We start from the raw sequence: 12,337 nt of genomic DNA, 5'->3' as shown, positions 1-12,337 counted from the left end.
GAGCAGTAGCTCTGAATATTGTAATACAAGTTTTTCATCAATAAAGGTTTCACTTTTGAGGCTTGGTTGTTTCCCTCAGTGAAGAGGGTTTTTCCTAGGATATATGTTGGTGGTATTTATATTGCTTTTCTAGTCTAGTTTCAATATTAAAGTAATAAGATATTTCCTTATTAATTAAATCATTTTGATTTAATTATTAAGTCACTTATTATCTCTACTTTACTTAAGCTAAACTGACATATAATAATTAATTGTTTTATTAAATATTATCATGCAACTTAGGTTTTACTTGTTAGGGTTTTGATCTCCTTTTATATGGATTGATCTCTTTGTAATTTTAGTAATTCACTTCTGATATAGCAATTTCTCTTTTTGCTCATCACGAATGTCTCATCTATCTATCTGGCAATTTCAGTCTCCATAGCCTTTTGCTTCTCTCTTATGTGACAGGTGTTTGCATGCAAGTGATTCTTGGGAGTTGGGTTGATCTTTCATCAACTTCAATAGTTACCAATGTTACGCTTTGTCCATTTCCATCATACCATATTTTGTTGAACACTGAAACTATCCACATCTAATCATGCTGAAGCCATGAGTATATACTCTGTCCAGTATCACTGCATATGTCTTAGTCTTATTACTGTAGTAAGAACATCATAATTTGAAGTTGTTGGCACAAGGTCTTCATTACCATCAATTTTGTTGACTCTCCTATTGTTTGGTGGAGATATTGCATCACTAATGATGATTCAAATATGTCCCTTACACTTTCTAAAATGATGTTCTCTGCCTACTCCCGTCCCGCAGGAAGTGATATTGATGCTGTCACAATACTTATTTATCACAGTGTAATTTGATGGAGGAATACATCCACTTGTCATCGTTTCATCACCAAGATATTATTGTTTTCTCTAGGAAATGTCGTATCTTGCACAAGTTATTTATATTCCAAAATGGTATACTCAATGTTTTTATTACTAACTTGAAACTCTTGATGCCACAATGTATCATTCAACTTAAGTTGCTGCAATAGATTATTCCTCTAAACTTCATAACTTCTTGGAATCTGTCCAAGCATGACTATTGCTGCTGTCAATACTTAGGCCAAATATTGTTGGTGTTTGTTTTTATTGTATTAAACACCAGCGCATATCTTGCCTTGCTATATTCTGCTGACTAATTGCTGTTAATTCCTCCATATCCTCACTTGCCAGTTTGATCGTATGCTGAAAAGAGCGTGGGGTGATGCTCATAAAAATTGCAGGTGTATGTTGTATCTGTCATGCTTTCCGTTTTATCTGCTTATGCTTGGTGCTCGGTCTGAGTAGTTAATTCATTCCATCTCCCTCCCTATTTCCTTTACTTATTGAGTGCGACTTCAGTAAATAATAAGTGTTCCCTTCCTATTGCTGAAACCTAAACACACTGCTGAATATGGACCTTCCAAATAATAATCATATGTGGATCCCAATTATTATGGAATATCAACAGCCTCTATTCCACTTTATTTTCATTAATTAATTTATTATCCTTCTTTCGTTTCATCTGCAATTTGGCTTTGATACCATGTTGAGTAACATGGATTGTTTCTGCAAATGTAGAATCATGGCTATTGTTATTGATGACCAAATGTATATTTGGATCTCATATAAATATGAGAGGAGACATGAAGAGACATGTTTCTATGGTGTAATCATCATTTAAATAATATTATATTAACATGAATAATAATAATATGTATAACAATATATATATATTATTAACGTGGATAAGTATATATAGGAAATGATGATTACCGATAGCAATAGTACATATCAGATTGAATCAATCCGACTGAAGCTACAACTTTAACAGTAAGACACTTTTGCCAAAAGGCCAAAAAGGACTTATAGTTCAATCACTCAAGTAAAATAACAAACTAAAGACTTCCCAAAATACTTAATCAATTCCAATAAATGGAATCCAACTACAGAAAATTTGACCCCAGTCAATTCCAATTTAATTCTAACTCAACTGCGAGAGCCAGGGGAATTCTAAATGTACAAATGCATATTGGCCTATCACAGGATGTATACGAATTTCAGATTTACACATTTACACACATGTCAGAGGTATAATAAACAATAACGGATACATCATTTATAGAGGGACAATATTGGCTAAAAGTGAACAGCTGGTGAAACACTCTCTTTTGCCACTACCGGGGATAAGACACGCATAAACTTGCAGCTCAGGCAGAACTGTGTCTGTTAACTGTTCACTAAAACTGTAAAACACAAACATCAAGTGCACCTGCTCACAATATAAATAGTCGAAGAATATTTATGAATAATAAAATATGTGTAATGGAACAGTGACGCTCTTGTAACATGATCATTCATATGTATTAGACTGTCACAGCACTGGTTGATCCATATTTTGATCCTCAAAATACATTTTATTTAAACATTTCATGTAAATTTAAAGCTTTAAAATAACCATTTTAGAACATACGAATCCCAAAGCAGTGAAAATCTTAAATCAGATATCCATTGACACAAGACACCATATAACAAGAAAAAAGATATAATCCTCATAATAACATTACCTATTGTTCTCAAAAACAAAATACGCCAGTTATTATCATAAAGCATCAATGTCACATCAAAATGACATGATGTAGATATGATCAATATGGTAATCAGCAGTAAAATCTAATAGCTAATTAGCAATGATACTGGTAGATCCAAAACAATAAAGAGTCCAATCTCGGTTCAAAATCACATGGAACAGAACACAACCATGGGAGGCAACTTTTGCTTTCTAATAGATTCGAACACCTTAGATTTTCGCTGTTTTTGCTTTCTAGTAGTTTCCTTTAATTTTCTGCAATATCTTTTTGTGAAAATTGCTTTTTGATCTACTTTAATTACACAAGCATGATGAAATAATATTAATTTTAACTAATATGCTATGGTTTTCTTCCCGCAGGATCTTGATGCTGTTGAGGCTCTTATTCAAGGGCTTGTTCTATTCCAGGGAGGGGTTTTAATGGTATGGTTCTATTCTTGTTGATTTTTTCCTCTTTGATGTGCATTCTCTCTTTCTTGTTGTATTCTTGGCTTCTGGTTTTTCATGAAGCTTTTGATATTTTGTGATTTCAGGTCAGTCACGATGAACACCTTATATCAGGAAGTGTTGATGAGTTGTGGGCGGTATCTCAAGGCAGGGTAACACCATTCCATGGAACATTTCAGGACTACAAAAAGTCCCTTAAGGCAGCATAAGAAGGTGACTGGCGTAAGTTTACATGTGAATTTACGGTGTCTACTCTTAAAAGGAAAGGGTGATGCATCATGCATGAGCATTTATTTTAATTCAATGCTATGGTTCTCTCTCTTCAAGTTTAGATATTAATTTCATCATATATGTTTGACACAGACAATGAATCTCATTGCTTTATGCTCTGGAAAATTATTCATTGCATTGAATTCTTCCTCCACATTGGGTATATGTAAAGAAAAGAAAACTGTTTAAATAAACGTGGCTACAGAGAATCAATTTATCAAGATTGTCATCACCGAATCAATTTATCAAGATTGTCATCACCAGCCTTAATGTTTAGATACCATTGTCAAGATTGAGTCGAGGACAGAACTATGGCAGAAAAGGAGTATGCATTCCAGTCCTCATCTGACCCGTTGAAAAGCAGGAAGGTATATTATATAAGAGCTTGTGCAAGTAAGTTCGTACATGTTATACAGGTGGGAAAAATTCCATACTCATTGTGGCCTTATGTTTGGCTTGAAAGAATTGTTGTTTAAAGTTTCAATGCAGAGGAAAGCTCCAGCCTCTGCATGACTGACTTTGCATGAGAGTCCCTAAGATGATTGGACGGTATTATCAAGCATTTTCAGGAAGCGCTAGTTAATGTGCATGATTCTGAGTCTTTAAGCATTTATGAACATTGTGCTCACCCACAGTGTACTACAGAACGAGTTGTAATATTAGAAGAAATTACCTCCTAATTCAAATATTTTATAGCTTAAATAGAACTTTAAAGATTTATGACAGTTGTGTGAAAGATGAATGGCCAAACCAGATGAATTTTTAATTTTGAAGGGCATAAGGTGGTTATCAGTGAGTGGAATGTACAATTATGTTAGCAGCACGAGTTTCTGATTATATATATAATCGATGGGAGATAATTTGAATCTTTTAGATAATATTATTTAATATTTTTGCAAACTTTTGACAGAGCTTTGAGTTTAACATGCAACGCAATATAGCTTATAACACAAATGACTAATAGTGTCATCACTAGCGCATCCATCCTTTTCTGATATTGTCTAAGCTTTTCCATACTTTTCATTAGGGCTTTTGTTTGGACTTTGTTGGAAGGCAACAAATGTTTGGACTTTGTTGGAAGGCAACAAATAGCCAATAGGTTTGCATTTGAAGTACCCATGGCTAAACAGCCATGTAAAAGGCCAGTTTGAATGAATCAATGAAGAATTTTAATCATGTACATGAGACCAAACAGACTTAAGGGACTGTGGGATTACAGGATTACAGCCCTATACTAATACCAAATTCTTTTCCAAATCTGACCTCGTACTATGTCACTTGACGATCAAACTAGCTCCATTAATCTTATCCTCTCCGAACAAGTTGCGCATGTTGTCCACCTTTGAACCAATCTCGTATTGAGCCTCGATGTCACCATACACTGTTACAATTTTACTTTTATATTTTGGCAGAATAAGATCAAGAACCCAAACTCTCATGGGATTAATCTGGATTAAGATTAAACTAGAACAAGTAGTAAGGCACAAAATCTCTTACTTATCTTTAAACTTCAATAAAACACTTAAAACTGAAGCCCAATATCTTCAGCTTTCAGTATTTGCAGCCACTATTTAACTATAGTTATCTTTTCCAAACTTTTGGGTTGCAAATCTCTGAGACTGATTAATGTATTCTTATGTTACTTGGTCTTTCTTAAATTCAGTTTTAGCTTCTCTTGTGTGAATCCTTTGTGTGTTCAATTTAGTTCTTTAAGACTTTGTTTTAAATTTTAGGACACGCAACACTAAAATTTATGTGTGTAGTGTAGTGTTCAGATCTACACCTGTGATAAAAATTAGAACAAATTAATCAGACAATATGACACAGTTGTTTCAAATTTGTCAATTGTGTAGCAGATTCTGGTTATATGTAATAAATTGTTGATATTTGTGGTGAATATGTTGTAGATACATTGTTTGATTCTGTAACCTACATAATAACTAAAAACTGCATGTGTTAGGTCGAGTTTCAGGGAGGATCAGATATAACAAAAAAAACAAGGATAATATTAAATAGGTCAATTCACACAAAATGAAAAATTGAATTAAATTTTTTCCAAAAGTCATGCTTAGATCATATATGATTGAAGGCATTACTTCACAGTGACATACAATGAGCACTTGAAGATCAAACATATGCAATGCTATTCGGATGGCAGGGTTTCCTCATAATATATAGGAGACGTCCATGAACGAGTTGTATCACCCCACAAACGAAAGATAAACAATATGTACCATATCAAAGGATAACAAAATGAGAATCTCTCTGTATAAAATAATATGAAATGTATTCGTAGTGTTTTTACCGTTATAGTTGGAGGCAATGCCGCCATCTCACTTGCTTAAAGGTAGAGTGATCAATATAAATCCAATACAATTATAATGTAAACTACCTTTGGACATTACACATTTGCACTTGACAAAATGAGTTTACTTTCTAACATTTTTCTCTTGCTAACTTATAGGGCCAAATGAACATGCCTTTAGCGAAGTCAAATCTCTCAGAAGAAACAAGCCTTATCATTATTAGTAGTGAAAACATTTTAGAGATCGAGGGTAATCAAACACATTGACATGATCGAGGGTCTCATGAATTTTGCCCAAGAGATAAATCATACATCGACCTCATTAAGAAAATGATACGTATCCAGATTTTTTTGTTAATGGATAAAGCCTATTCCCCATCCGCATAAGGAAGAAATAGTGGTTTGTTGATGATTACAAATTTTTTTAGGAGATAATAGCATTGCCCCTAATCAATATCCATGAGAAGGTTGTTAATGTTGCATTGAAAATCCACATGAACGTTGATTAGTCAAATGCTAAAGTTTCGTGGTAAGAGAAAGTTGATTCCTCCAAGATGTCAACATTGTGTACAATTAACAAGAGTTGTAACCTCTCTAGAGACATGCTTACAATAGTAGCGAGTCATTGAAAACCAATACCCAATGTGGCAATAATGTTAGAGTTAGTTGTGAATAGCGAATTAAGACAATCTTAAGACTATGCCCGACAATGTGAAATAAGTGAGAATAATGTCTGAAATGTTGAATTGATTGTTGAACTAGTCGATCTCTAGCAATCTATGTTTTGTGCATATGATCTAAATCTTGCATCATCCATGGATCATGGTAATGAAGTGAAACTAATCAATAAAATAGTATTCATAAATTTGATATGAGAGATGTGAAGTCTGCCTTTAATATATTGTGACAAATCTCGCCAGTCAATACATTAAGACTACTGTATTACTATTTATTTTGAGTAAAGATTTTAAAACATCAAGAAATTCAAATATGTTGCAATGAATTTTGGAAGACTCTTTTCTTAATTGAAAGACATACATAATTATGTTGGGGTGTTCAACTCAATCTTTATTAAATTGATCTTAGGTAACAATCAAAATTAATAAATTAAATACTGAAAGTTAATGGTGCTAGAAGTGTATCAATTTTTTACTCAATGCTTAGCAATTTTGGATGTCTCTATAAATTGTTCATCCTTTCACACACACACACACATATATTGTAGATAAGGATATAATCAAGGAATACAAACAAAGATTCTTGAAAATGGGTGGAGCATTGAAGCTTTGAAAAGTTGAGGGAGACATTAATGAGACAAAATGAGTAAACTAACATTTTAAATGGCCCTCTCATTTTCTAAAGTAGTCGTGTACATTCTCCTCTAGTTAAATTTGACGATAACTTAGAAACAAAATCCAAATTACATGTACTTCTCAATTCATCTAATAATTTATCAAAATGTGAATAATTTATCTTAAATAATTAACTTATGAGCTCCCTATAATTGGGGTATAGCTTCCAAGGCATTATTTCTGCCATCCAAATTCATCTAATAATTTATCGAAATGTGAATAATTTATCTTTAATAATTAGCTTATGAGCTCCCTATAATTGGGGTACAACTTCCAAGGCATTATTTCTGCCATCCATAATCAATGGAGATGAATACATATTTTTTTTGGGATGAACAATGCTTGAATCCAAAAAATTTCCTACACGATTTTTTAGATTTCTGTTTTTTTCCATAGGGATAGTAATAAGGTCTAATGTTTTTAATAGATAAAGTGGCAAGGGCCCTAATTTGTGACATAATAGCTATGGAAGAAAAATCAAAGCAAAGCAATAAACATCCTCAGTCTCACAAGAGAGATAAGGGAGAACATAAACAAACAAAAACTACTTTTGACCAGAACATGGAATTGAAAAATGGCCTCAAAGAGAGAACAAAAAGGCTATAAAATGCAACTTGAACTATCTTCAATCAAGGCTTACAAATAGGATGAGCGCTTAGATGAACTCTATGTAAACATATAGGATGAGCGTGGAGATGAACACTATGTAACCCTTTTGGATGAAAGATAATTTGAAAAGTCTCATTTGTTAGTTTCGTCTAATTAGCCTTAATATCTCTACATGTAGAATTTAGAGTCTTCCAATTACAACGAGAGTGGAGCCATAAAATTTTTCTTACTACATGCTAGTGACTCCTCAGATAGAGAGTATACCACATAAGGGAGTTCATTTGTTAGCAACCATATTAAAAGAACTCTACTTAATGGAAGAGTGCCAACACCACTAGTCCAAACTACATAAAGACTAGGAGAAGACAACTCATACAAAGGTTTCTATCTATCCATCATAAATCTAAATCCTACTCATGATGGACTTAGATTTTTTCAATTCTTCTTGGTAAAATTTAGATTTTTGATGGTTAGGTAGGTGGTGGCCATCACACACTACCCTGATGGACTTAATTTTTTTCAACTCTTCTTGGTAAAATTTAGATTTTTGGTGGTTGGGTAGGTGTTGACCATCATACACTATCATTAAATCTAGATCTAACTCTTGCCTTTGAGCCTTAGGTGTAAGACATGCTCACCCCAACCCTAAAATCTTGTAAACACTCATCCCTACAAAAGAGATTTAAGGGTGGTAGAGAAAATGAACTAAGAAGAAATAAAACACCCAACAAAAGATAGACCTTTAGGTATGTCGAACCTCATAATAGACTCTCCCCCACACATTCAAATGAACAAAGACTTGGAAACACTCCTCATGTGAACTAAATTGGAATTCTACCCCATAATGAGATTGAGAAGGTGAGATAAACTCCTTTCCAATTGTGCAAAGAGACTTTTGAGTTAGACAAGGAAATCATAATGGGGTTGTTGAGCTGGAATTTGAGTAGCCACATCTTCATTGTTCATTGATTTTACATCCCTATCTCCATCTCTCACTATATGTTTTGAAATGCCTCCACACTGCTAGTTCCCACTCAATGCTCCTAGGTGATGGCTAAAATTCATATAAAATGACAAGGGCAAATTTTCAAATCTCCAAAACACACTATTTATATGTCTAATTTTGTGTGGCTTGCTAACAACGGTGATACAAATCATGAATATCATCTCCTGAAACTTTCATAAATATCTATTGTGTTTTATAGATTTTGAAACTACTATAGTGTAGAATTTTGTTAGGAGTTTAGTTGTGTCGCTCCTCCCACACAATACATTTTTATTGTTGCTTATGTCTAATGTTGAGAAGAATGCTTCCTCAGATTAGTTTAATGACATTATTATATATTTTGAATACGTCAATGACATGATCATGGTGTTTTATTTGAAGTAGATCCTTAGGATAATGCAAAACTTGTGGAGGGTGTTCAATGATCTCTTGAAGCTTGGACACACTTTTAGTTGTCATATCCTATTCTCTTATAGAATATTATTGTGATATTAAGTCAACATAACTTTTTTGGAATGTTTTTCCATTCTATAGAAGCTAATAATTTGACCTATGCATGATTGATTGTTTATACACTTGTTTATTGGAATCTATGGACAATTCTTTAAAAATAAGGAAATACCCTCAATTGTTTAAATTATTGCACACCTAAACTTATATACTCTCTAAATTGGAGATAACACACATTTTGAAATGTACCTAATAATCATCTATTGAAATTTTATATGACGACATTTATTGACACACCTCATTATAATCAACAAATACCACTTTATATAAGAATATCATAAACTAAAGGAATATGTAAACATTAAACATATTAAAAATTAGGATAAATGTTATCTATTTGGCACTAACCACTACCTCTGTGAGATCCCCATCTACACTCCAATAAGGTATACACACGATAAGGCCCAATACATTGTAGAAAACTTTTCACATTTACCTTCAACCTCAAACCTATCACTTTACATAAGGACTAAGTGTCCTATGTGGAAGCATCTACGAGTTTCCTTCTTATCGAGATATACTTCATTTACTACTACTATAATAAATCTCTATCATGTGAAAATTTTAAAAATACTCTTTTACATCTTTCTAAGTTCATTTTCTCTTGAGATGATACATATATTTCTTATCATTTTAATTCATCTAATAATTTCTATATTGACTAGTTTAAGATGACTAACATTTTGGATTACAATAGAAAAAAGTTCAAATGGGCTCTCAATAGTAGTCTTCTTATATGTGATTGTATTCATCCATACTATTATCTTTATTCTCCCAACTTTTCATGTTTGCTTCTGATGTTCTTTAAATGCTTTTAATCAAACACATTTTGCTAGGTTTGAATAGAACATTACCCTTGATATGATAGGAGATAATAGGCTCAAGATGACTCCATTTTTTGAACATAAATCCAAAAGTTAACGAGACCTAGAACATGACACAATTTCAATACTCATCCTTGTAGGCACGTGAAATACAATTATCACATTGGTCAAGGAGAAATCAACCGCCATATTTGATGTTGCATTTCTAGTGCAGATTGCCTAACCCCACTTTAAAATTTAGTCGCGAGAAGTTGTTTATACTCATTTCTTGATGTCTCCATGATTTTAGTTTTGAAATCAATGCCCAACTATTAAAAGGGATCCTTGGATATTGCTTTCATGAGAGGAAAGAAACCTTAAAAATTTTACTTGCTTCAAAATATTTGGTAGACCTTATTCTTTGTAATGTCTCCTTCGATATGGAATTAATAATAATAAAGGTAAATTTACAATAAATAAAATCTAACATTGAAATAATGACATAATAATCCAATAATAAATAAATAAATAATAAAGTCAATAATATATATTATTTATAATATATTGCATATTGTTATATAACTTTTATATTTTACAATTATATATATATATATATATATAAATTGGAAATTAATCAATGAAGACATTTAATGTAAAATAATTATTATAAACTATAAGTATTCAAAATATGATGTATTTTATCATAATATGAATTAAAAAAAAATATATAAAAAATATAATGTAATTATCTATCATTAATACGATAAAGTGAAGTATATGTATAGGGTATGTGCAGGATCATGGTGCGCCAAATGGTGGCGATGTGAAAAATGGAGTTTGAAAACGTCTAAAAGCGTTTCAAAATATGCTCTAACTTTTTTCCACCCATCCTAATACCAAAGTTAAGTTAGGACCAAGCCTTTTCGGGTATTTGATAAGTAATTAGGTATCCAATATGAAATCAGATACTCGAAACCTGTAACATAGGTTTAAAAAAAAAAACTTGGGTATCCAATATGAAATCGATACCCGAATCTTGTAACATAGATCTAAAAAAAAAAACCCTAGAGCTCTTTTTACATTGCATTTTTTTTGGCTTGAGTGTTGACCTGCATTCGGGTATCGGATTTCGGAATGGGTATACGATAAGGGTAAGTTTTTTTTTGTTTTTTTTAATGTTTTGAATGAATATTATTATAAATTAGTTATTTGTAATTGAATTTGTTAAAAATTAAGTTTTTTCTAATAGAAATTGTTGAAATTTAGGTTATTTTTAATAGAAATTATGTTTTGCAAATTAATAGGCATGGCTGACCCAAATGATGATACTGAGGCAAGAAACAATGTTCCTTGTAACCCTCCACCAAACAATCTAGTACCCCCTCAAAACTATCTACCAAATGATCCCCTACCCCCTTAAAACCTTCCTTGAATTGAAGATTTGATATTTGAAAATCTCGCCAAATTAAGGGTTTTGCGAACCACATATAACACTATATCCAAATTGGCTCCCATGTTATCCACATGAAACACCATAGTGGATAATATTGAAACACTTACCAATGAAAAAAATGCTGCTCTTTGTTGACATGAGAAAATGCATGCCATGTTTGATGATGGGTTGGACTATGATGAGGTTGCGACCATAAATATAACTAAAGATGATATGGTTAGCCTTTTTGCGGACCCAAAAACTAGTAAACAAGTAGAACACACAAAGCCCAAACTATCAATTAAATGGTGCACAAATGAGGCTATGCGTGCGAACTTTTGGGATCATTGGTGGATGGTTTTTGACATCCCTCCACATAGCAATTTAGAGGTGCCATTTTATTTCATTAAAAAATTGTATGCCGAATTTGTGTTGGGCCTCAAGGTGAACTATTGGAGCATGAGGCCTAACATGGGTGTAGGAGGAGGAGCTCTTCAGGATAGATGCTTTGCCTAGTAGAAGAAAGCTAGCGCTTTTGTCCCCCCTACTGATGTCTGCCCCCCTCCTCTAATGCACCATCCTAATATCATTGCAGAGGCTAGCTCTCAGACTATTAGAGCGATCCATAGATTGAGTAGCCTATTGATATCCCAGGCTAGGTCAATGTTGCCTCCCCATGTTGATGATGTTGGCCTGAGTTCATCATCGATGAGCTCATCACGTGTTTGTGTGCCCTATACTTGCATAACGTGCAAGAATATTTGTCTGGGTCCCATAGGTGATCTTTTTGAGTATCAATTTGTATTCGAGGAAGATACACCAGATGCATGTACAGAGGCTACACACCTTGACGTAAGAGAGGAGGGGTCGTAGAGGCATGTAATCCTTCTATGTCGGTACGTGTATACATTTTTTTGTTATGACATATGCGATTTAAAGTTAATCTTTATAATAGAGTAATTTTATTTTTCAACCCATATTGACTTATGCATG

At 33.0% G+C, this 12,337-nt stretch overlaps 1 protein-coding gene across 2 annotated transcripts in view; it reads left to right on the top strand.

The window, feature by feature from the left end:
- Positions 1-4,052, top strand: part of ABCF3 (general control non-repressible 3) — a 189,947-nt gene extending 185,895 nt beyond the window's left edge. Inside the window, exons 17-19 of one of the 2 annotated variants that reach the window (XM_089798416.1) lie at positions 2,971-3,033; positions 3,144-3,279; positions 3,421-4,052. In XM_089798416.1, the coding sequence (XP_089654542.1) occupies positions 2,971-3,033; positions 3,144-3,266 (186 nt within the window). In that variant the 3' untranslated portion in view covers positions 3,267-3,279; positions 3,421-4,052. The remainder of the gene's footprint in view (positions 1-2,970; positions 3,034-3,143; positions 3,280-3,420) is intronic. The other variant, XM_089798415.1, reaches the window with a different exon arrangement.
- Positions 4,053-12,337: the final 8,285 nt, after the last annotated feature.

This window comes from Cupressus sempervirens, chromosome 8, assembly GCF_028749045.1.
Source record: "Cupressus sempervirens isolate cs-2001-9-10 chromosome 8, ASM2874904v1, whole genome shotgun sequence".
NCBI classification, from domain to species: Eukaryota; Viridiplantae; Streptophyta; class Pinopsida; order Cupressales; family Cupressaceae; genus Cupressus; species Cupressus sempervirens.
The sequence above is the reverse complement of the archived record's forward strand: the minus strand, read 5'-3'. Positions and strand labels throughout refer to the sequence as shown.